The sequence below is a fragment of the Saccostrea cucullata genome, unplaced genomic scaffold (assembly GCF_032062105.1).
Source record: "Saccostrea cucullata isolate Sc308-1 unplaced genomic scaffold, CSIRO_AGI_Scuc_v1 ctg438, whole genome shotgun sequence".
Classification (NCBI taxonomy): Eukaryota; Metazoa; Mollusca; class Bivalvia; order Ostreida; family Ostreidae; genus Saccostrea; species Saccostrea cuccullata.
The window spans coordinates 322533-348051 of record NW_026935125.1 but is presented as its reverse complement, the minus strand read 5'-3'; the positions used below and the strand labels follow the sequence as shown (position 1 = coordinate 348051).

The 25519-nt window shown below is 44.6% G+C and overlaps 1 protein-coding gene and 1 pseudogene across 1 annotated transcript; both read right to left on the bottom strand.

Moving 5' to 3' along the window:
- Positions 1 to 2996: 2996 nt before the first annotated feature.
- LOC134241981 (uncharacterized) lies at positions 2997 to 4040 on the bottom strand (annotated as a pseudogene).
- Positions 4041 to 5634: 1594 nt separating this feature from the next.
- LOC134241980 (mediator of DNA damage checkpoint protein 1-like) lies at positions 5635 to 25241 on the bottom strand. The gene is made up of 70 exons (XM_062723997.1): positions 25220 to 25241; positions 24135 to 24248; positions 23908 to 24034; positions 23603 to 23725; positions 23376 to 23502; positions 23064 to 23193; positions 22866 to 22963; positions 22511 to 22654; positions 22326 to 22424; positions 21985 to 22114; positions 21787 to 21884; positions 21446 to 21575; positions 21248 to 21345; positions 20907 to 21036; positions 20709 to 20806; positions 20368 to 20497; positions 20179 to 20267; positions 19838 to 19967; positions 19640 to 19737; positions 19299 to 19428; positions 19101 to 19198; positions 18760 to 18889; positions 18562 to 18659; positions 18221 to 18350; positions 18023 to 18120; positions 17682 to 17811; positions 17484 to 17581; positions 17143 to 17272; positions 16945 to 17042; positions 16604 to 16733; positions 16406 to 16503; positions 16065 to 16194; positions 15867 to 15964; positions 15526 to 15655; positions 15328 to 15425; positions 14987 to 15116; positions 14804 to 14886; positions 14463 to 14592; positions 14265 to 14362; positions 13924 to 14053; positions 13713 to 13823; positions 13377 to 13514; positions 13179 to 13276; positions 12838 to 12967; positions 12640 to 12737; positions 12299 to 12428; positions 12101 to 12198; positions 11760 to 11889; positions 11562 to 11659; positions 11221 to 11350; positions 11023 to 11120; positions 10682 to 10811; positions 10454 to 10581; positions 10142 to 10271; positions 9917 to 10041; positions 9589 to 9718; positions 9391 to 9488; positions 9050 to 9179; positions 8852 to 8949; positions 8511 to 8640; positions 8313 to 8410; positions 7972 to 8101; positions 7774 to 7871; positions 7433 to 7562; positions 7235 to 7332; positions 6894 to 7023; positions 6696 to 6793; positions 6369 to 6484; positions 5801 to 5945; positions 5635 to 5712 (listed from the first exon to the last, which is right to left on the bottom strand). The coding sequence occupies exons 1-70, from the start codon at positions 25239 to 25241 to the stop codon at positions 5635 to 5637; spliced, it is 7989 nt and encodes a 2662-aa protein (XP_062579981.1).
- Positions 25242 to 25519: the final 278 nt, after the last annotated feature.

Genomic DNA, 25519 nt, shown 5'->3' with positions numbered 1-25519 from the left:
GTGGCTTGAGACGATGGGGTTCATCTATCTGAGCGGCATGTCCAATGCATATTCGGTACGAACCAAAAGAAGTATATAATTTCCGGTACCAAATCTTAATACGAGAATTTAACATTGATTTTGTGTTTTTATTTTACTGTCTCTCAAATTACACATCATTTGCAGGCCCGTGAAAAGCAATTTCAGTTGGGGGGTACAGCCATACATTTTCTGGCCATGCATTGTAGAATTTGTTAACGATGAGGTAACCTGCGTCACCTTTCAGAGTCGCAGAGGACTCGTCCAAAGATGCTTTGTCGGCGACTGTAAAAAGTTACCTGAGATTCATACGCAAAGGAAAGCGTGAAATCTCTGTATAGAAACTGTTGCGGCTGCGACGCTTCACTCATTGTTTATTCGCCATAGAAAATAATCCGCTATTTAACACTTAATATCTTTGAATATACAGACGTTTTCAAGATAAGCTTCATTTTTGTCTCTAGAAATATTTTTATCTACAAAAATAATATATTTTTGTAATTTTAAACTGAGTAATTCGATGACCTAGCATCGTTTTAGATAACTCAAGCCCCTCTAGGGCTTGAGTAAAAAATTGATAAATTCATTGACACAAGTAACCCAACACAGAATGAAAGCTCTCAACACAGAATGAAAAAAAGAAACAAGACCACAAAATTTAAAATAAAAAAACAGTAACGTAACCAAAGGAATGTATCTTACCATCCTTTAGTTGGAGCTAGTCTTCTCTTAACATTGCTAGCAACTAGGGGCTACATCGCACTGCAACTCTACAGTAGAATAGAGACAAGTCATTATGAGAGGTCACATGCAGTTCCTATAAAATGAGATGAAAAAAAAACACCTTTTGGAATTGATACCAGCCTAGCTAACACCAGTGATCTATTAACACCAAAGGTAAAATATTCAAACAAGTGTGTTAAGACTAAAAGTAAAAATGAAACCAGAGGCTCATGGGCTACATCCCTCACCTTAGCACATCATCTAGGTAAAAGCATCAATCAGTTCAGTATTGAAAACTTTTACCAGAGGTTGGGGGATGGTTTGAATTTTGTACTACTTGGGGATGCCTCCAAATTAATTTAACTAATAACTTTGCTGTTCTTGAAAAGAAACAATTTTTTAAAAAGGTTCTCTTTCTATTTGTTTGTAGAAATTTGATTCCCTAATTGTAACCCCTCCCTTACCCAAAAAGTCATGATTTGAACAGACCTGAAATCTTTATTCATGAGGATGCTCACATGTAAATATTATGACTAGTTTCTTATGCAAAACTTTGATCACCATTTGTGGTCACACAGGGGTTATGATTTTAAAAAAATTGACTCTACACAAACAGTTGTTTTATATAAATATCACTAATCATTGCTTTGCTATTCTTGAAAAGATTTTAAAAGAATTTTTCTTTATACATGTACGAGTATTTCCATGTAAAACTTTGATCATCAGCCATTGTGGCTATTATATATTAATTATATTTTAAGGATTTTTTTAATACAAGTTTGTATCATCTGTCTTTAAATGACTACACTACCTGAGAATGTTTTAGAGAGAATTTTTAAAATGATTTTTCCTATATATTGACCAACATAAATTTTTTATCATCCATTATGACCCTAACCTACATGTACCCCTGGGGGTCATGATTTGAACAAACTGGGATCACTACCCAAGGATGATTCCATATCATTGTGGCTTTTGTTGTTCTTGAAATTAATAAAGAAAGATTTCACATATAAATTCAGGCGCATACCCAGGCGTACGCTTGTACCCACAAACGTCCACATCATTTTCCAAAAAAAAAAAAAAAAAGGAAAAGAAAAGAAAGAACATGAAGAAAAAGAGAGAGAGGGGGAATATTGTAATGCATACTGATTATTTTTGCAAAATACATGTGAATAATTTATATTTTTAAATATGAAAAAAAAATACTTAGAAACAATTTAGAATTAACGATAAAAATAATAATTGAAAATGAACAGAATCAGTTTTGGGGGAAAAGAAAAATGATAGTATACACCTCAGTATTCAAAAGATTTTCCCAGATTTTGTTTTACTATCGAATATTGCTGAGTTTTCCCCGGGTGTAATTACATTTTTAAAGAGTTTCTCTTTTGTAGATTTCACACAATTAAACCCCAGTCGGTTTCCTTAAAACCAACGACAATTTTATACAATACCAAGAATTTCAATTTTTGTATTACTGGAAATAATCTTCCAACCGTAATGCTTTTAACTTCTGTACCGAGCCCCCCCGCCCCCCCTCCCCCCCAAAAAAACCCAAAACATTATACCGGTTTCATGCGAGACTTTAAAAATCATAATTCAGCTTTATATGAACATAAAAATTGAAAAATTGGTAAAATTAAGTTTTACCTTAAAAAAATAATAATTAGAACTGTTCAAGTATTGACTTCCGTTACACTACCTTAACCAATAGTGCATAATGTTTTTATAATTGTTAAAAAAAGTTAAAGATACCCGATTTATGAATATTTATGAACATTCATTTAACATGTATACAACATGTACAATGCACATAGGTAATGTGTAAGAAATTGAGTCGAAAAGAATTCTTCTGTCTTTGAAATTTTCGATCTTTAGACGTGTATTTTTAACATTAATTAATGCAAGCCTGACTATCAGTCAATTCTGTGGTCTGTCTACACCAGTCAACCCCTCTTACCAACTATTGTATGTTACCATACGTTCAAAAGTCTAAAATTGGTTAAATGGGTTCGTCAAACAACGCTTTTAGACACATCCTTTCTCATTTTTGAGTATCTGTCCTTATTTTGCACAAGGAAAGAACATACTTCAAATGTGGCTTCATAAGAAACTTAAAAAGTGCGAGAAAACCTTTATCAAATGGGTCAAATCTTTAAACTTCACCAGCTTCCGGGGGCTTCGCCCTAGACCCACTGGACCCCCAAACAGGCGTCCACATCAAAAGTACCCTGGTTATGCCCCTGAAGTTCCTAGGTATATTTTTGATCCCACATAATAAGTTCCCCCACCCGTACATATTGATACGACTGCTGTGGCATCAAAAACGGATTGTACACATTTGCCAAAGGTGATTGATGAGTATTTTCAGTTTCTGTTTTTTCTGGTATTTTTAACTTAGATTCAACCTTTTTCTCTTTTGCACATTTGTTTAGAGCCTTAATAACAACATCTGACGACCCCCCAACTACATTCAAACACTAATGATGACAAATTTACAGACCCCTGATGTTTGAGAGCTTGTCTAGACAATTCTTCAAAAACATGCACTTGACTCTTCGTGTTGCTTTTTTCTTGCAACATTTGCTAACTCCTCCAGTAATAATAAGATCATCGCCTCATTTGGCGACTTCTGTAGCGCAAGTCCTCGTACCTTCTCTTTGAGGCTTTCCACACTTTCTGTAGCCTTTTCCAGTACCGCGATCCTTGAAAGAATCTCATCTTCTGTCTTTTCTTTGCTTGCTTTCTTTCCAGCTTCCTCCTGATTAGTTGGTTTTGAGGCCGTCTGATTATCACCTTCATTTTCAACTCTCTCTGGTTGCTAAAAATAATCACCGGAAATCCCAACTTAAACATAATAACAAAGCTGTATTATTTCCGAAATAATGATATAAATATAGAACCCAGTAGGTAAACTTCATTTCTCCGGAATACAAATTGCCAGTTATCAACAGTCGACCCCCTAGTGTGAAAATTGCTTACCATCGTCTCATTTAGTGGCTCCCCAGGTTGCCCTACTTCGTTTGCATAGACAATTGCATGGTGAAGCAAGCAGATAAGATTTTTCTTGGTCACCACTTTTCCAGCCATCTCTAAACAATCAGCGGCGCTCTCCCCTGTGATCTGACGGAATTGAGTAATTATCTCGTCAGTGTCCAGGTCTTCTGACCTCACTTGTGTGGCCATCCTGGCTGCGGAACCTGATACTTCATTTAGCCTGGTTCTCTTTATCACCGGGGGATACTCTTCCCCTTCAAAGAATGTTTCCTTTTCAGCGTCGTAACTGCGGGTGGCATCTATAATAATATGTACAACTTTTACAAATTCTCTTTTAAACTTTAAGTTTTTTATGCATGTACATCACACTAGAAACAAACCCACTTCACAGTACACACTTTATCTTTACCGTTACATACTAGTAATTTTCTTATTCATTCATCATTTAATACGATCCCACATCACGGGAATACAAAATCAGTTAAATGCATATTCTCTCTCTGATTTTCAAAATGACTAAATCCCACCTCATGGGATATTTGAACAACTCATGTTCTCTCAAATGTATTCTCCCCGAGAATACAAACAATTATATAATCTTTTCAACTCATGAAAAGTTGGATTTACAAATCCATTTTCCAATACTCTAATTAATAATTGAACACATCATGTTCAAAATTCTCATAAACCATTATATTTACCTTCCTAAGCGTTCTTCTTTATCTTCTTAAATTACTTCCCTAACAATCGAATGATAAAAACGTGTGGCTTCTTCTGTATCTCTAAAGGCAATGATCAAATTACAGAATCTCTCCGCTAGGGGTCACTGAGGATGATTTCACATCAGTGTAACCTTTACTGTCTCAGTGGTTCTTGAAAGGATTTTGAAATCTTCAGATTTTTTTTAAATGATATCATTATTTTACACTTATGTAATAATCTTCCCTTGGAAGAGGGCGTGGGCCATCATTTATAAACTTTAATTCCATTTACCCAAAGATACTCTGTGCCAAGTTTGTCTGACTTTGGCCCAATAGTTCTCAAGATATAAATGGGAAAGTTTACAACAAAGACGACAACGAGCTGTCAAAATATGAATTTTCCTTAGTCGAACATTGGATTGCATTATTCAAACAATATAGTTGACTATTCATTGACATTGATCCTACAGACAATGGACAAAGGTTCTCTTCTATTTCAATAGGGATAAATAGCCAACACTTATATCAATTGAGTCCCCTACTAAATTAGGGTTGTGATCAGTTTTCTCTCCTACATAGATACCAGTAAAGGCTATCAAGATTCATCTTACTGTGCGCCCTTGCGAACTTAGCCTGGGACTAAAAGCTGCCCAGTATCCGTCTGCTTCCACGTGGAGGCATCGCATAGGACTTGTTGTGGAGAGGCTATGTACTGGCAGGGGAAGACATAAAAATTCCTTCCCTTTTCGCATTGCTGCTAGCCAGCGGTGATGGCTGAAAGCGAGAGGTGACAAGCACCCAGACACTAACACCAACACACTAGACGCATCACACAACATTAAGCAGACTGTTAGTAGTTTTAGTTTGTTAGGATGATATGTTACTGGTTGGTTACGATGATTTGTTGGAAGTTTGTTAGGATGATTTGTTGGAAGTTTGATAGAGTTATATGTTGGAAGTTTGTTAGAGTTATTTGTTGGAAGATGGTTAGAGTTATTTGTTGGGAGTTTGTTAAAGTGGTTAGTTAAAGGTGTTAGATCACTGGATCCTCTGCTGGGCTGGGCTCAGGTGGGCTCTGCCGCTAGCTGGACATCCTGTTAATTAAAAGTCAAGAGGTCAAATGCTGATCAAATCATATGGAAAAGTAAAGATCACGAAAGGCTGCAAGATATACAGTGTGAATCTTACCTCCTCATCCCTTCATGCTGTGTGGTTGCAGTCGATCCTTGTTCCCCAGAATACTGCTGAACATCTCAATGGGTCGACGTTCCTGAAAACACAGAAAATCAGGAGGTCAAAGAAAAACAATAGCTGCTCTGATCAAGTTATAATGCAAAACTGGGATCCAGATGTGTTACAAAAGCAGCCCATAACTCACCGCCTTGGCAAATGTAAGCCGCTAGACAAAACTTGGCAAAAAGCTCCTTCCTCTTCATCTGTGGCTGGCTGGCTGGTTGGCTGGCGGCTGGCTGGGTGCTCCTGCATTGTACCACGTCCGAGTGCCTGAAAATATACAACTGAGACGAGATTAGTAAAAATTCAAAACAATGAAACAAAAGCACACAAATTCAAGGAAATTACAACAAAATCAATGTTAAGGGGTAGGGGATGGTTAGTTGTGTTAGAATAGGAAAGTGCTAAGAAGATAGAGAAGAGACAGAAGGAAAGAAATAAATTCAAAATGCTTCTCTGTTAGGCTGCCTGGTCGCGGCACTGGATCTCCTGGTGGGATGGGCTGGCTGGTGTGGGCTGCGCTGGATCTGGGGCTGGGCTGCGAAGGGCTAGGCTGGGCTCTGCTGCTTGCTGCGCACCCTGTCAATTGCAAGTCAAGAGGTCAAATATTGATACGGTCAACATCATTTAGCAAGGTCAAGGTCACAAAAGGCTGTAAGATATACACTGTGAATCTTACCTCCTCTTCTCTACTTGACTGCTTTTGAAATCAAAGCTGGGCAATGGGCTCCTTCCTCTTCATCTGTGGCTGGCTGGCTGGTTGGCTGGCGGCTGGCTGGGTGCTCCTGCGTTGTACCACGTCCGAGTGCCTGAAAATATACAACTGAGACGAGATTAGTAAAAATTCAAAACAATGAAACAAAAGCACACAAATTCAAGGAAATTACAACAAAATCAATGTTAAGGGGTAGGGAATGGTTAGTTGTGTTAGAATAGGAAAGTGCTAAGAAGATAGAGAAGAGACTGAAGGAAAGAAATAAATTCAAAATGCTTCTCTGTTAGGCTGCCTGGTCGCGGCACTGGATCTCCTGGTGAGATGAGCTGGCTGGAGTGGGCTGCGCTGGATCCAGGGCTGGGCTGTGAAGGGCTGGGCTGGGCTCTGCTGCTTGCTGCGCACCCTGTCAATTGCAAGTCAAAAGGTCAAATATTCATACGGTCAACATCATTTGGCAAGGTCAAGGTCACAAAAGGCTGTAAGATATACACTGTGAATCTTACCTCCTCTTCTCTGCTTGACTGCTTTTGGGATCAAAGCTGGGCAATGGGCTCCTTCCTCTTCATCTGTGGCTGGCTGGCTGGTTGGCTGGCGGCTGGCTGGGTGCTCCTGCGTTGTACCACGTCCGAGTGCCTGAAAATATACAACTGAGACGAGATTAGTAAACATTCAAAACAATGAAACAAAAGCACACAAATTCAAGGAAATTACAACAAAATCAATGTTAAGGGGTAGGGAATGGTTAGTTGTGTTAGAATAGGAAAGTGCTAAGAAGATAGAGAAGAGACTGAAGGAAAGAAATAAATTCAAAATGCTTCTCTGTTAGGCTGCCTGGTCGCGGCACTGGATCTCCTGGTGAGATGAGCTGGCTGGAGTGGGCTGCGCTGGATCCAGGGCTGGGCTGCGAAGGGCTGGGCTGGGCTCTGCTGCTTGCTGCGCACCCTGTCAATTGCAAGTCAAGAGGTCAAATATTGATACGGTCAACATCATTTGGCAAGGTCAAGGTCACAAAAGGCTGTAAGATATACACTGTGAATCTTACCTCCTCTTCTCTGCTTGACTGCTTTTGGGATCAAAGCTGGGCAATGGGCTCCTTCCTCTTCATCTGTGGCTGGCTGGCTGGTTGGCTGGCGGCTGGCTGGGTGCTCCTGCGTTGTACCACGTCCGAGTGCCTGAAAATATACAACTGAGACGAGATTAGTAAAAATTCAAAACAATGAAACAAAAGCACACAAATTCAAGGAAATTACAACAAAATCAATGTTAAGGGGTAGGGAATGGTTAGTTGTGTTAGAATAGGAAAGTGCTAAGAAGATAGAGAAGAGACTGAAGGAAAGAAATAAATTCAAAATGCTTCTCTGTTAGGCTGCCTGGTCGCGGCACTGGATCTCCTGGTGAGATGGGCTGGCTGGAGTGGGCTGCGCTGGATCCAGGGCTGGGCTGCGAAGGGCTGGGCTGGGCTCTGCTGCTTGCTGCGCACCCTGTCAATTGCAAGTCAAGAGGTCAAATATTGATACGGTCAACATCATTTGGCAAGGTCAAGGTCACAAAAGGCTGTAAGATATACACTGTGAATCTTACCTCCTCTTCTCTGCTTGACTGCTTTTGGGATCAAAGCTGGGCAATGGGCTCCTTCCTCTTCATCTGTGGCTGGCTGGCTGGTTGGCTGGCGGCTGGCTGGGTGCTCCTGCGTTGTACCACGTCCGAGTGCCTGAAAATATACAACTGAGACGAGATTAGTAAAAATTCAAAACAATGAAACAAAAGCACACAAATTCAAGGAAATTACAACAAAATCAATGTTAAGGGGTAGGGAATGGTTAGTTGTGTTAGAATAGGAAAGTGCTAAGAAGATAGAGAAGAGACTGAAGGAAAGAAATAAATTCAAAATGCTTCTCTGTTAGGCTGCCTGGTCGCGGCACTGGATCTCCTGGTGAGATGGGCTGGCTGGAGTGGGCTGCGCTGGATCCAGGGCTGGGCTGCGAAGGGCTGGGCTGGGCTCTGCTGCTTGCTGCGCACCCTGTCAATTGCAAGTCAAGAGGTCAAATATTCATACGGTCAACATCATTTGGCAAGGTCAAGGTCACAAAAGGCTGTAAGATATACACTGTGAATCTTACCTCCTCTTCTCTGCTTGACTGCTTTTGGGATCAAAGCTGGGCAATGGGCTCCTTCCTCTTCATCTGTGGCTGGCTGGCTGGTTGGCTGGCGGCTGGCTGGGTGCTCCTGCGTTGTACCACGTCCGAGTGCCTGAAAATATACAACTGAGACGAGATTAGTAAAAATTCAAAACAATGAAACAAAAGCACACAAATTCAAGGAAATTACAACAAAATCAATGTTAAGGGGTAGGGAATGGTTAGTTGTGTTAGAATAGGAAAGTGCTAAGAAGATAGAGAAGAGACTGAAGGAAAGAAATAAATTCAAAATGCTTCTCTGTTAGGCTGCCTGGTCGCGGCACTGGATCTCCTGGTGAGATGGGCTGGCTGGAGTGGGCTGCGCTGGATCCAGGGCTGGGCTGCGAAGGGCTGGGCTGGGCTCTGCTGCTTGCTGCGCACCCTGTCAATTGCAAGTCAAGAGGTCAAATATTGATACGGTCAACATCATTTGGCAAGGTCAAGGTCACAAAAGGCTGTAAGATATACACTGTGAATCTTACCTCCTCTTCTCTGCTTGACTGCTTTTGGGATCAAAGCTGGGCAATGGGCTCCTTCCTCTTCATCTGTGGCTGGCTGGCTGGTTGGCTGGCGGCTGGCTGGGTGCTCCTGCGTTGTACCACGTCCGAGTGCCTGAAAATATACAACTGAGACGAGATTAGTAAAAATTCAAAACAATGAAACAAAAGCACACAAATTCAAGGAAATTACAACAAAATCAATGTTAAGGGGTAGGGAATGGTTAGTTGTGTTAGAATAGGAAAGTGCTAAGAAGATAGAGAAGAGACTGAAGGAAAGAAATAAATTCAAAATGCTTCTCTGTTAGGCTGCCTGGTCGCGGCACTGGATCTCCTGGTGAGATGGGCTGGCTGGAGTGGGCTGCGCTGGATCCAGGGCTGGGCTGCGAAGGGCTTGGCTGGGCTCTGCTGCTTGCTGCGCACCCTGTCAATTGCAAGTCAAGAGGTCAAATATTGATACGGTCAACATCATTTGGCAAGGTCAAGGTCACAAAAGGCTGTAAGATATACACTGTGAATCTTACCTCCTCTTCTCTGCTTGACTGCTTTTGGGATCAAAGCTGGGCAATGGGCTCCTTCCTCTTCATCTGTGGCTGGCTGGCTGGTTGGCTGGCGGCTGGCTGGGTGCTCCTGCGTTGTACCACGTCCGAGTGCCTGAAAATATACAACTGAGACGAGATTAGTAAAAATTCAAAACAATGAAACAAAAGCACACAAATTCAAGGAAATTACAACAAAATCAATGTTAAGGGGTAGGGAATGGTTAGTTGTGTTAGAATAGGAAAGTGCTAAGAAGATAGAGAAGAGACTGAAGGAAAGAAATAAATTCAAAATGCTTCTCTGTTAGGCTGCCTGGTCGCGGCACTGGATCTCCTGGTGAGATGGGCTGGCTGGAGTGGGCTGGCTGGAGTGGGCTGCGCTGGATCCAGGGCTGGGCTGCGAAGGGCTTGGCTGGGCTCTGCTGCTTGCTGCGCACCCTGTCAATTGCAAGTCAAGAGGTCAAATATTGATACGGTCAACATCATTTGGCAAGGTCAAGGTCACAAAAGGCTGTAAGATATACACTGTGAATCTTACCTCCTCTTCTCTGCTTGACTGCTTTTGGGATCAAAGCTGGGCAATGGGCTCCTTCCTCTTCATCTGTGGCTGGCTGGCTGGTTGGCTGGCGGCTGGCTGGGTGCTCCTGCGTTGTACCACGTCCGAGTGCCTGAAAATATACAACTGAGACGAGATTAGTAAAAATTCAAAACAATGAAACAAAAGCACACAAATTCAAGGAAATTACAACAAAATCAATGTTAAGGGGTAGGGAATGGTTAGTTGTGTTAGAATAGGAAAGTGCTAAGAAGATAGAGAAGAGACTGAAGGAAAGAAATAAATTCAAAATGCTTCTCTGTTAGGCTGCCTGGTCGCGGCACTGGATCTCCTGGTGAGATGGGCTGGCTGGAGTGGGCTGCGCTGGATCCAGGGCTGGGCTGCTGAAGGGCTGGGCTGGGCTCTGCTGCTTGCTGCGCACCCTGTCAATTGCAAGTCAAGAGGTCAAATATTGATACGGTCAACATCATTTGGCAAGGTCAAGGTCACAAAAGGCTGTAAGATATACACTGTGAATCTTACCTCCTCTTCTCTGCTTGACTGCTTTTGGGATCAAAGCTGGGCAATGGGCTCCTTCCTCTTCATCTGTGGCTGGCTGGCTGGTTGGCTGGCGGCTGGCTGGGTGCTCCTGCGTTGTACCACGTCCGAGTGCCTGAAAATATACAACTGAGACGAGATTAGTAAAAATTCAAAACAATGAAACAAAAGCACACAAATTCAAGGAAATTACAACAAAATCAATGTTAAGGGGTAGGGAATGGTTAGTTGTGTTAGAATAGGAAAGTGCTAAGAAGATAGAGAAGAGACTGAAGGAAAGAAATAAATTCAAAATGCTTCTCTGTTAGGCTGCCTGGTCGCGGCACTGGATCTCCTGGTGAGATGGGCTGGCTGGAGTGGGCTGCGCTGGATCCAGGGCTGGGCTGCGAAGGGCTGGGCTGGGCTCTGCTGCTTGCTGCGCACCCTGTCAATTGCAAGTCAAGAGGTCAAATATTGATACGGTCAACATCATTTGGCAAGGTCAAGGTCACAAAAGGCTGTAAGATATACACTGTGAATCTTACCTCCTCTTCTCTGCTTGACTGCTTTTGGGATCAAAGCTGGGCAATGGGCTCCTTCCTCTTCATCTGTGGCTGGCTGGCTGGTTGGCTGGCGGCTGGCTGGGTGCTCCTGCGTTGTACCACGTCCGAGTGCCTGAAAATATACAACTGAGACGAGATTAGTAAAAATTCAAAACAATGAAACAAAAGCACACAAATTCAAGGAAATTACAACAAAATCAATGTTAAGGGGTAGGGAATGGTTAGTTGTGTTAGAATAGGAAAGTGCTAAGAAGATAGAGAAGAGACTGAAGGAAAGAAATAAATTCAAAATGCTTCTCTGTTAGGCTGCCTGGTCGCGGCACTGGATCTCCTGGTGAGATGAGCTGGCTGGAGTGGGCTGCGCTGGATCCAGGGCTGGGCTGCGAAGGGCTGGGCTGGGCTCTGCTGCTTGCTGCGCACCCTGTCAATTGCAAGTCAAAAGGTCAAATATTGATATGGTCAACATCATTTGGCAAGGTCAAGGTCACAAAAGGCTGTAAGATATACACTGTGAATCTTACCTCCTCTTCTCTGCTTGACTGCTTTTGGGATCAAAGCTGGGCAATGGGCTCCTTCCTCTTCATCTGTGGCTGGCTGGCTGGTTGGCTGGCGGCTGGCTGGGTGCTCCTGCGTTGTACCACGTCCGAGTGCCTGAAAATATACAACTGAGACGAGATTAGTAAAAATTCAAAACAATGAAACAAAAGCACACAAATTCAAGGAAATTACAACAAAATCAATGTTAAGGGGTAGGGAATGGTTAGTTGTGTTAGAATAGGAAAGTGCTAAGAAGATAGAGAAGAGACTGAAGGAAAGAAATAAATTCAAAATGCTTCTCTGTTAGGCTGCCTGGTCGCGGCACTGGATCTCCTGGTGAGATGGGCTGGCTGGAGTGGGCTGCGCTGGATCCAGGGCTGGGCTGCGAAGGGCTGGGCTGGGCTCTGCTGCTTGCTGCGCACCCTGTCAATTGCAAGTCAAGAGGTCAAATATTCATACGGTCAACATCATTTGGCAAGGTCAAGGTCACAAAAGGCTGTAAGATATACACTGTGAATCTTACCTCCTCTTCTCTGCTTGACTGCTTTTGGGATCAAAGCTGGGCAATGGGCTCCTTCCTCTTCATCTGTGGCTGGCTGGCTGGTTGGCTGGCGGCTGGCTGGGTGCTCCTGCGTTGTACCACGTCCGAGTGCCTGAAAATATACAACTGAGACGAGATTAGTAAAAATTCAAAACAATGAAACAAAAGCACACAAATTCAAGGAAATTACAACAAAATCAATGTTAAGGGGTAGGGAATGGTTAGTTGTGTTAGAATAGGAAAGTGCTAAGAAGATAGAGAAGAGACTGAAGGAAAGAAATAAATTCAAAATGCTTCTCTGTTAGGCTGCCTGGTCGCGGCACTGGATCTCCTGGTGAGATGGGCTGGCTGGAGTGGGCTGCGCTGGATCCAGGGCTGGGCTGCGAAGGGCTGGGCTGGGCTCTGCTGCTTGCTGCGCACCCTGTCAATTGCAAGTCAAGAGGTCAAATATTGATACGGTCAACATCATTTGGCAAGGTCAAGGTCACAAAAGGCTGTAAGATATACACTGTGAATCTTACCTCCTCTTCTCTGCTTGACTGCTTTTGGGATCAAAGCTGGGCAATGGGCTCCTTCCTCTTCATCTGTGGCTGGCTGGCTGGTTGGCTGGCGGCTGGCTGGGTGCTCCTGCGTTGTACCACGTCCGAGTGCCTGAAAATATACAACTGAGACGAGATTAGTAAAAATTCAAAACAATGAAACAAAAGCACACAAATTCAAGGAAATTACAACAAAATCAATGTTAAGGGGTAGGGAATGGTTAGTTGTGTTAGAATAGGAAAGTGCTAAGAAGATAGAGAAGAGACTGAAGGAAAGAAATAAATTCAAAATGCTTCTCTGTTAGGCTGCCTGGTCGCGGCACTGGATCTCCTGGTGAGATGGGCTGGCTGGAGTGGGCTGCGCTGGATCCAGGGCTGGGCTGCGAAGGGCTGGGCTGGGCTCTGCTGCTTGCTGCGCACCCTGTCAATTGCAAGTCAAGAGGTCAAATATTCATACGGTCAACATCATTTGGCAAGGTCAAGGTCACAAAAGGCTGTAAGATATACACTGTGAATCTTACCTCCTCTTCTCTGCTTGACTGCTTTTGGGATCAAAGCTGGGCAATGGGCTCCTTCCTCTTCATCTGTGGCTGGCTGGCTGGTTGGCTGGTTGGCTGGCGGCTGGCTGGGTGCTCCTGCGTTGTACCACGTCCGAGTGCCTGAAAATATACAACTGAGACGAGATTAGTAAAAATTCAAAACAATGAAACAAAAGCACACAAATTCAAGGAAATTACAACAAAATCAATGTTAAGGGGTAGGGAATGGTTAGTTGTGTTAGAATAGGAAAGTGCTAAGAAGATAGAGAAGAGACTGAAGGAAAGAAATAAATTCAAAATGCTTCTCTGTTAGGCTGCCTGGTCGCGGCACTGGATCTCCTGGTGAGATGGGCTGGCTGGAGTGGGCTGCGCTGGATCCAGGGCTGGGCTGCGAAGGGCTGGGCTGGGCTCTGCTGCTTGCTGCGCACCCTGTCAATTGCAAGTCAAGAGGTCAAATATTCATACGGTCAACATCATTTGGCAAGGTCAAGGTCACAAAAGGCTGTAAGATATACACTGTGAATCTTACCTCCTCTTCTCTGCTTGACTGCTTTTGGGATCAAAGCTGGGCAATGGGCTCCTTCCTCTTCATCTGTGGCTGGCTGGCTGGTTGGCTGGCGGCTGGCTGGGTGCTCCTGCGTTGTACCACGTCCGAGTGCCTGAAAATATACAACTGAGACGAGATTAGTAAAAATTCAAAACAATGAAACAAAAGCACACAAATTCAAGGAAATTACAACAAAATCAATGTTAAGGGGTAGGGAATGGTTAGTTGTGTTAGAATAGGAAAGTGCTAAGAAGATAGAGAAGAGACTGAAGGAAAGAAATAAATTCAAAATGCTTCTCTGTTAGGCTGCCTGGTCGCGGCACTGGATCTCCTGGTGAGATGAGCTGGCTGGAGTGGGCTGCGCTGGATCCAGGGCTGGGCTGCGAAGGGCTGGGCTGGGCTCTGCTGCTTGCTGCGCACCCTGTCAATTGCAAGTCAAGAGGTCAAATATTGATATGGTCAACATCATTTGGCAAGGTCAAGGTCACAAAAGGCTGTAAGATATACACTGTGAATCTTACCTCCTCTTCTCTGCTTGACTGCTTTTGGGATCAAAGCTGGGCAATGGGCTCCTTCCTCTTCATCTGTGGCTGGCTGGCTGGTTGGCTGGCGGCTGGCTGGGTGCTCCTGCGTTGTACCACGTCCGAGTGCCTGAAAATATACAACTGAGACGAGATTAGTAAAAATTCAAAACAATGAAACAAAAGCACACAAATTCAAGGAAATTACAACAAAATCAATGTTAAGGGGTAGGGAATGGTTAGTTGTGTTAGAATAGGAAAGTGCTAAGAAGATAGAGAAGAGACTGAAGGAAAGAAATAAATTCAAAATGCTTCTCTGTTAGGCTGCCTGGTCGCGGCACTGGATCTTCTGGTGAGATGAGCTGGCTGGAGTGGGCTGCGCTGGATCCAGGGCTGGGCTGGGCTCTGCTGCTTGCTGCGCACCCTGTCAATTGCAAGTCAAGAGGTCAAATATTCATACGGTCAACATCATTTGGCAAGGTCAAGGTCACAAAAGGCTGTAAGATATACACTGTGAATCTTACCTCCTCTTCTCTGCTTGACTGCTTTTGGGATCAAAGCTGGGCAATGGGCTCCTTCCTCTTCATCTGTGGCTGGCTGGCTGGTTGGCTGGCGGCTGGCTGGGTGCTCCTGCGTTGTACCACGTCCGAGTGCCTGAAAATATACAACTGAGACGAGATTAGTAAAAATTCAAAACAATGAAACAAAAGCACACAAATTCAAGGAAATTACAACAAAATCAATGTTAAGGGGTAGGGAATGGTTAGTTGTGTTAGAATAGGAAAGTGCTAAGAAGATAGAGAAGAGACTGAAGGAAAGAAATAAATTCAAAATGCTTCTCTGTTAGGCTGCCTGGTCGCGGCACTGGATCTCCTGGTGAGATGGGCTGGCTGGAGTGGGCTGCGCTGGATCCAGGGCTGGGCTGCGAAGGGCTGGGCTGGGCTCTGCTGCTTGCTGCGCACCCTGTCAATTGCAAGTCAAGAGGTCAAATATTGATAAGGTCAACATCATTTGGCAAGGTCAAGGTCACAAAAGGCTGTAAGATATACACTGTGAATCTTACCTCCTCTTCTCTGCTTGACTGCTTTTGGGATCAAAGCTGGGCAATGGGCTCCTTCCTCTTCATCTGTGGCTGGCTGGCTGGTTGGCTGGCGGCTGGCTGGGTGCTCCTGCGTTGTACCACGTCCGAGTGCCTGAAAATATACAACTGAGACGAGATTAGTAAAAATTCAAAACAATGAAACAAAAGCACACAAATTCAAGGAAATTACAACAAAATCAATGTTAAGGGGTAGGGAATGGTTAGTTGTGTTAGAATAGGAAAGTGCTAAGAAGATAGAGAAGAGACTGAAGGAAAGAAATAAATTCAAAATGCTTCTCTGTTAGGCTGCCTGGTCGCGGCACTGGATCTCCTGGTGAGATGGGCTGGCTGGAGTGGGCTGCGCTGGATCCAGGGCTGGGCTGCGAAGGGCTGGGCTGGGCTCTGCTGCTTGCTGCGCACCCTGTCAATTGCAAGTCAAGAGGTCAAATATTGATACGGTCAACATCATTTGGCAAGGTCAAGGTCACAAAAGGCTGTAAGATATACACTGTGAATCTTACCTCCTCTTCTCTGCTTGACTGCTTTTGGGATCAAAGCTGGGCAATGGGCTCCTTCCTCTTCATCTGTGGCTGGCTGGCTGGTTGGCTGGCGGCTGGCTGGGTGCTCCTGCGTTGTACCACGTCCGAGTGCCTGAAAATATACAACTGAGACGAGATTAGTAAAAATTCAAAACAATGAAACAAAAGCACACAAATTCAAGGAAATTACAACAAAATCAATGTTAAGGGGTAGGGAATGGTTAGTTGTGTTAGAATAGGAAAGTGCTAAGAAGATAGAGAAGAGACTGAAGGAAAGAAATAAATTCAAAATGCTTCTCTGTTAGGCTGCCTGGTCGCGGCACTGGATCTCCTGGTGAGATGAGCTGGCTGGAGTGGGCTGCGCTGGATCCAGGGCTGGGCTGCGAAGGGCTGGGCTGGGCTCTGCTGCTTGCTGCGCACCCTGTCAATTGCAAGTCAAGAGGTCAAATATTCATACGGTCAACATCATTTGGCAAGGTCAAGGTCACAAAAGGCTGTAAGATATACACTGTGAATCTTACCTCCTCTTCTCTGCTTGACTGCTTTTGGGATCAAAGCTGGGCAATGGGCTCCTTCCTCTTCATCTGTGGCTGGCTGGCTGGTTGGCTGGCGGCTGGCTGGGTGCTCCTGCGTTGTACCACGTCCGAGTGCCTGAAAATATACAACTGAGACGAGATTAGTAAAAATTCAAAACAATGAAACAAAAGCACACAAATTCAAGGAAATTACAACAAAATCAATGTTAAGGGGTAGGGAATGGTTAGTTGTGTTAGAATAGGAAAGTGCTAAGAAGATAGAGAAGAGACTGAAGGAAAGAAATAAATTCAAAATGCTTCTCTGTTAGGCTGCCTGGTCGCGGCACTGGATCTCCTGGTGAGATGGGCTGGCTGGAGTGGGCTGCGCTGGATCCAGGGCTGGGCTGCGAAGGGCTGGGCTGGGCTCTGCTGCTTGCTGCGCACCCTGTCAATTGCAAGTCAAGAGGTCAAATATTCATACGGTCAACATCATTTGGCAAGGTCAAGGTCACAAAAGGCTGTAAGATATACACTGTGAATCTTACCTCCTCTTCTCTGCTTGACTGCTTTTGGGATCAAAGCTGGGCAATGGGCTCCTTCCTCTTCATCTGTGGCTGGCTGGCTGGTTGGCTGGCGGCTGGCTGGGTGCTCCTGCGTTGTACCACGTCCGAGTGCCTGAAAATATACAACTGAGACGAGATTAGTAAAAATTCAAAACAATGAAACAAAAGCACACAAATTCAAGGAAATTACAACAAAATCAATGTTAAGGGGTAGGGAATGGTTAGTTGTGTTAGAATAGGAAAGTGCTAAGAAGATAGAGAAGAGACTGAAGGAAAGAAATAAATTCAAAATGCTTCTCTGTTAGGCTGCCTGGTCGCGGCACTGGATCTCCTGGTGAGATGGGCTGGCTGGAGTGGGCTGCGCTGGATCCAGGGCTGGGCTGCGAAGGGCTGGGCTGGGCTCTGCTGCTTGCTGCGCACCCTGTCAATTGCAAGTCAAGAGGTCAAATATTGATACGGTCAACATCATTTGGCAAGGTCAAGGTCACAAAAGGCTGTAAGATATACACTGTGAATCTTACCTCCTCTTCTCTGCTTGACTGCTTTTGGGATCAAAGCTGGGCAATGGGCTCCTTCCTCTTCATCTGTGGCTGGCTGGCTGGTTGGCTGGCGGCTGGCTGGGTGCTCCTGCGTTGTACCACGTCCGAGTGCCTGAAAATATACAACTGAGACGAGATTAGTAAAAATTCAAAACAATGAAACAAAAGCACACAAATTCAAGGAAATTACAACAAAATCAATGTTAAGGGGTAGGGAATGGTTAGTTGTGTTAGAATAGGAAAGTGCTAAGAAGATAGAGAAGAGACTGAAGGAAAGAAATAAATTCAAAATGCTTCTCTGTTAGGCTGCCTGGTCGCGGCACTGGATCTCCTGGTGAGATGGGCTGGCTGGAGTGGGCTGCGCTGGATCCAGGGCTGGGCTGCGAAGGGCTGGGCTGGGCTCTGCTGCTTGCTGCGCACCCTGTCAATTGCAAGTCAAGAGGTCAAATATTGATACGGTCAACATCATTTGGCAAGGTCAAGGTCACAAAAGGCTGTAAGATATACACTGTGAATCTTACCTCCTCTTCTCTGCTTGACTGCTTTTGGGATCAAAGCTGGGCAATGGGCTCCTTCCTCTTCATCTGTGGCTGGCTGGCTGGTTGGCTGGCGGCTGGCTGGGTGCTCCTGCGTTGTACCACGTCCGAGTGCCTGAAAATATACAACTGAGACGAGATTAGTAAAAATTCAAAACAATGAAACAAAAGCACACAAATTCAAGGAAATTACAACAAAATCAATGTTAAGGGGTAGGGAATGGTTAGTTGTGTTAGAATAGGAAAGTGCTAAGAAGATAGAGAAGAGACTGAAGGAAAGAAATAAATTCAAAATGCTTCTCTGTTAGGCTGCCTGGTCGCGGCACTGGATCTCCTGGTGAGATGGGCTGGCTGGAGTGGGCTGCGCTGGATCCAGGGCTGGGCTGCGAAGGGCTGGGCTGGGCTCTGCTGCTTGCTGCGCACCCTGTCAATTGCAAGTCAAGAGGTCAAATATTCATACGGTCAACATCATTTGGCAAGGTCAAGGTCACAAAAGGCTGTAAGATATACACTGTGAATCTTACCTCCTCTTCTCTGCTTGACTGCTTTTGGGATCAAAGCTGGGCAATGGGCTCCTTCCTCTTCATCTGTGGCTGGCTGGCTGGTTGGCTGGCGGCTGGCTGGGTGCTCCTGCGTTGTACCACGTCCGAGTGCCTGAAAATATACAACTGAGACGAGATTAGTAAAAATTCAAAACAATGAAACAAAAGCACACAAATTCAAGGAAATTACAACAAAATCAATGTTAAGGGGTAGGGAATGGTTAGTTGTGTTAGAATAGGAAAGTGCTAAGAAGATAGAGAAGAGACTGAAGGAAAGAAATAAATTCAAAATGCTTCTCTGTTAGGCTGCCTGGTCGCGGCACTGGATCTCCTGGTGAGATGGGCTGGCTGGAGTGGGCTGCGCTGGATCCAGGGCTGGGCTGCGAAGGGCTGGGCTGGGCTCTGCTGCTTGCTGCGCACCCTGTCAATTGCAAGTCAAGAGGTCAAATATTCATACGGTCAACATCATTTGGCAAGGTCAAGGTCACAAAAGGCTGTAAGATATACACTGTGAATCTTACCTCCTCTTCTCTGCTTGACTGCTTTTGGGATCAAAGCTGGGCAATGGGCTCCTTCCTCTTCATCTGTGGCTGGCTGGCTGGTTGGCTGGCGGCTGGCTGGGTGCTCCTGCGTTGTACCACGTCCGAGTGCCTGAAAATATACAACTGAGACGAGATTAGTAAAAATTCAAAACAATGAAACAAAAGCACACAAATTCAAGGAAATTACAACAAAATCAATGTTAAGGGGTAGGGAATGGTTAGTTGTGTTAGAATAGGAAAGTGCTAAGAAGATAGAGAAGAGACTGAAGGAAAGAAATAAATTCAAAATGCTTCTCTGTTAGGCTGCCTGGTCGCGGCACTGGATCTCCTGGTGAGATGGGCTGGCTGGAGTGGGCTGCGCTGGATCCAGGGCTGGGCTGCGAAGGGCTGGGCTGGGCTCTGCTGCTTGCTGCGCACCCTGTCAATTGCAAGTCAAGAGGTCAAATATTGATACGGTCAACATCATTTGGCAAGGTCAAGGTCACAAAAGGCTGTAAGATATACACTGTGAATCTTACCTCCTCTTCTCTGCTTGACTGCTTTTGGGATCAAAGCTGGGCAATGGGCTCCTTCCTCTTCATCTGTGGCTGGCTGGCTGGTTGGCTGGCGGCTGGCTGGGTGCTCCTGCGTTGTACCACGTCCGAGTGCCTGAAAATATACAACTGAGACGAGATTAGTAAAAATTCAAAACAATGAAACAAAAGCACACAAATTCAAGGAAATTACAACAAAATCAATGTTAAGGGGTAGGGAATGGTTAGTTGTGTTAGAATAGGAAAGTGCTAAGAAGATAGAGAAGAGACTGAAGGAAAGAAATAAATTCAAAATGCTTCTCTGTTAGGCTGCCTGGTCGCGGCACTGGATCTTCTGGTGAGATGAGCTGGCTGGAGTGGGCTGCGCTGGATCCAGGGCTGGGCTGGGCTCTGGGCTCTGCTGCTGCTGCGCACCCTGTCAATTGCAAGTCAAGAGGTCAAATATTCATACGGTCAACATCATTTGGCAAGGTCAAGGTCACAAAAGGCTGTAAGATATACACTGTGAATCTTACCTCCTCTTCTCTGCTTGACTGCTTTTGGGATCAAAGCTGGGCAATGGGCTCCTTCCTCTTCATCTGTGGCTGGCTGGCTGGTTGGCTGGCGGCTGGCTGGGTGCTCCTGCGTTGTACCACGTCCGAGTGCCTGAAAATATACAACTGAGACGAGATTAGTAAAAATTCAAAACAATGAAACAAAAGCACACAAATTCAAGGAAATTACAACAAAATCAATGTTAAGGGGTAGGGAATGGTTAGTTGTGTTAGAATAGGAAAGTGCTAAGAAGATAGAGAAGAGACTGAAGGAAAGAAATAAATTCAAAATGCTTCTCTGTTAGGCTGCCTGGTCGCGGCACTGGATCTCCTGGTGAGATGGGCTGGCTGGAGTGGGCTGCGCTGGATCCAGGGCTGGGCTGCGAAGGGCTGGGCTGGGCTCTGCTGCTTGCTGCGCACCCTGTCAATTGCAAGTCAAGAGGTCAAATATTCATACGGTCAACATCATTTGGCAAGGTCAAGGTCACAAAAGGCTGTAAGATATACACTGTGAATCTTACCTCCTCTTCTCTGCTTGACTGCTTTTGGGATCAAAGCTGGGCAATGGGCTCCTTCCTCTTCATCTGTGGCTGGCTGGCTGGTTGGCTGGCGGCTGGCTGGGTGCTCCTGCGTTGTACCACGTCCGAGTGCCTGAAAATATACAACTGAGACGAGATTAGTAAAAATTCAAAACAATGAAACAAAAGCACACAAATTCAAGGAAATTACAACAAAATCAATGTTAAGGGGTAGGGAATGGTTAGTTGTGTTAGAATAGGAAAGTGCTAAGAAGATAGAGAAGAGACTGAAGGAAAGAAATAAATTCAAAATGCTTCTCTGTTAGGCTGCCTGGTCGCGGCACTGGATCTCCTGGTGAGATGGGCTGGCTGGAGTGGGCTGCGCTGGATCCAGGGCTGGGCTGCGAAGGGCTGGGCTGGGCTCTGCTGCTTGCTGCGCACCCTGTCAATTGCAAGTCAAGAGGTCAAATATTCATACGGTCAACATCATTTGGCAAGGTCAAGGTCACAAAAGGCTGTAAGATATACACTGTGAATCTTACCTCCTCTTCTCTGCTTGACTGCTTTTGGGATCAAAGCTGGGCAATGGGCTCCTTCCTCTTCATCTGTGGCTGGCTGGCTGGTTGGCTGGCGGCTGGCTGGGTGCTCCTGCGTTGTACCACGTCCGAGTGCCTGAAAATATACAACTGAGACGAGATTAGTAAAAATTCAAAACAATGAAACAAAAGCACACAAATTCAAGGAAATTACAACAAAATCAATGTTAAGGGGTAGGGAATGGTTAGTTGTGTTAGAATAGGAAAGTGCTAAGAAGATAGAGAAGAGACTGAAGGAAAGAAATAAATTCAAAATGCTTCTCTGTTAGGCTGCCTGGTCGCGGCACTGGATCTCCTGGTGAGATGGGCTGGCTGGAGTGGGCTGCGCTGGATCCAGGGCTGGGCTGCGAAGGGCTGGGCTGGGCTCTGCTGCTTGCTGCGCACCCTGTCAATTGCAAGTCAAGAGGTCAAATATTGATAAGGTCAACATCATTTGGCAAGGTCAGGGTCACAAAAGGCTGTAAGATATACACTGTGAATCTTACCTCCTCTTCTCTGCTTGACTGCTTTTGGGATCAAAGCTGGGCAATGGGCTCCTTCCTCTTCATCTGTGGCTGGCTGGCTGGTTGGCTGGCGGCTGGCTGGGTGCTCCTGCGTTGTACCACGTCCGAGTGCCTGAAAATATACAACTGAGACGAGATTAGTAAAAATTCAAAACAATGAAACAAAAGCACACAAATTCAAGGAAATTACAACAAAATCAATGTTAAGGGGTAGGGAATGGTTAGTTGTGTTAGAATAGGAAAGTGCTAAGAAGATAGAGAAGAGACTGAAGGAAAGAAATAAATTCAAAATGCTTCTCTGTTAGGCTGCCTGGTCGCGGCACTGGATCTCCTGGTGAGATGGGCTGGCTGGAGTGGGCTGCGCTGCGATCCAGGGCTGGGCTGCGAAGGGCTTGGCTGGGCTCTGCTGCTTGCTGCGCACCCTGTCAATTGCAAGTCAAGAGGTCAAATATTGATACGGTCAACATCATTTGGCAAGGTCAAGGTCACAAAAGGCTGTAAGATATACACTGTGAATCTTACCTCCTCTTCTCTGCTTGACTGCTTTTGGGATCAAAGCTGGGCAATGGGCTCCTTCCTCTTCATCTGTGGCTGGCTGGCTGGTTGGCTGGCGGCTGGCTGGGTGCTCCTGCGTTGTACCACGTCCGAGTGCCTGAAAATATACAACTGAGACGAGATTAGTAAAAATTCAAAACAATGAAACAAAAGCACACAAATTCAAGGAAATTACAACAAAATCAATGTTAAGGGGTAGGGAATGGTTAGTTGTGTTAGAATAGGAAAGTGCTAAGAAGATAGAGAAGAGACTGAAGGAAAGAAATAAATTCAAAATGCTTCTCTGTTAGGCTGCCTGGTCGCGGCACTGGATCTCCTGGTGAGATGGGCTGGCTGGAGTGGGCTGCGCTGGATCCAGGGCTGGGCTGCGAAGGGCTGGGCTGGGCTCTGCTGCTTGCTGCGCACCCTGTCAATTGCAAGTCAAGAGGTCAAATATTGATAAGGTCAACATCATTTGGCAAGGTCAAGGTCACAAAAGGCTGTAAGATATACACTGTGAATCTTACCTCCTCTTCTCTGCTTGACTGCTTTTGGGATCAAAGCTGGGCAATGGGCTCCTTCCTCTTCATCTGTGGCTGGCTGGCTGGTTGGCTGGCGGCTGGCTGGGTGCTCCTGCGTTGTACCACGTCCGAGTGCCTGAAAATATACAACTGAGACGAGATTAGTAAAAATTCAAAACAATGAAACAAAAGCACACAAATTCAAGGAAATTACAACAAAATCAATGTTAAGGGGTAGGGAATGGTTAGTTGTGTTAGAATAGGAAAGTGCTAAGAAGATAGAGAAGAGACTGAAGGAAAGAAATAAATTCAAAATGCTTCTCTGTTAGGCTGCCTGGTCGCGGCACTGGATCTCCTGGTGAGATGGGCTGGCTGGAGTGGGCTGCGCTGGATCCAGGGCTGGGCTGCGAAGGGCTGGGCTGGGCTCTGCTGCTTGCTGCGCACCCTGTCAATTGCAAGTCAAGAGGTCAAATATTCATACGGTCAACATCATTTGGCAAGGTCAAGGTCACAAAAGGCTGTAAGATATACACTGTGAATCTTACCTCCTCTTCTCTGCTTGACTGCTTTTGGGATCAAAGCTGGGCAATGGGCTCTTCATCTGTGGCTGGCTGGCTGGTTGGCTGGCGGCTGGCTGGGTGCTCCTGCGTTGTACCACGTCCGAGTGCCTGAAAATATACAACTGAGACGAGATTAGTAAAAATTCAAAACAATAAAACAAAAGCACACAAATTCAAGGAAATTACAACAAAATCAATGTTAAGGGGTAGGGAATGGTTAGTTGTGTTAGAATAGGAAAGTGCTAAGAAGATAGAGAAGAGACTGAAGGAAAGAAATAAATTCAAAATGCTTCTCTGTTAGGCTGCCTGGTCGCGGCACTGGATCTCCTGGTGAGATGGGCTGGCTGGAGTGGGCTGCGCTGGATCCAGGGCTGGGCTGCGAAGGGCTGGGCTGGGCTCTGCTGCTTGCTGCGCACCCTGTCAATGGCAAGTCAAGAGGTCAAATATTCATACGGTCAACATCATTTGGCAAGGTCAAGGTCACAAAAGGCTGTAAGATATACACTGTGAATCTTACCTCCTCTTCTCTGCTTGACTGCTTTTGGGATCAAAGCTGGGCAATGGGCTCCTTCCTCTTCATCTGTGGCTGGCTGGCTGGCGGCTGGCTGGGTGCTCCTGCATTGTACCAAGTCTGTAAAATTAAAAAAAAAACTGAAATTTACGTCATGTTTGTGACGTCATTACATACATATGGCGTCATTACTTATGAAAATATTCAGTGCTTTGAAGTCAGCATATACTCCCCTGTTTAAGAACTTAATTTAATTTATCTCCATCAAAGTTTGATTTGGGGGGCAAATATTGGTTATTACCGCATAAAATTCTTTGAATCTGCACCACCTTAGGATGCTATCTCATAAATATGAACAATCATTCTTTTGGTGTTCTTAAGACCATAATATAGGCCTTTCAACTAATTTTTTAAAGTTGCACATATGGTAAAAAACATTGCATAGATAGATTTATAGATACATGAAAATATCAAAAAAGATAATAACTTATGCATACTTTTAATTAAATCATTAAAATTTTTAATAATTCATAACTGACTTTTACGATGTTGTGTTTTAAGGACAGGTAACTCAGGTGTGAAAAATGATCAACTAAGTGCAGATTTATGAGTTATCGTTTATAGGAATGACATATAGGCTGCTTCAGCATTGGTATTGTTATGCACACAAAAGGGTTCCTTACAATTGTTTTGTACACAAAGGTGTTGAACAAAAGAAGGAGAATGCCTTCACTCTACCTGAAATAACAGGGTCAAATGAATGGGGAACAGACCATATTGGGCGACTTCGATTCTTAACCGAGTACGTACTCGAGTTACTTGAGTTTCAATCGAACGACCATAATTACTTCTCAAAATACGTCATATGACCTTATGAACTCTACCCAAGCTAACCCAGCCATACAGTAGGATTACTAGTGTTTCGATATGGCGGCGTCGAAAAAAAAACCCGAACGTAGGAATTATTTTTTACTAAATATTATATGTTTAGCATAGCTTATCCTTAAAAGCAAACTTCGAAACGCACTTTCTACATGAACGCTTTATAATTTATATGAATATGTTTATTTGATTAGATTTTTCAGGCTTACTGCCCGATAACAGCAGAGGCATAAATTAAAATTTGAAGCCAAAGTTCAGAGCTGAAAAAGAAAAACAAGAGGCCCATGGGCCACATCGCTCACCTGAGAAGCTTTGACCATTCTGTTCTTTACCCGATTTCACCCTTGTTATACATAATGCATCCCCACCCTACCCCACTGATCATAATTTAGACATTTTGAAATCTACACTACCCCATGATCCTTCCATGGGCACATATGTTTCAGCTTTTCTGGCCCAGTGGTTCTTGAGAAGAAGATTTTCAAAGATTTTTCCTGTATATTTCTATA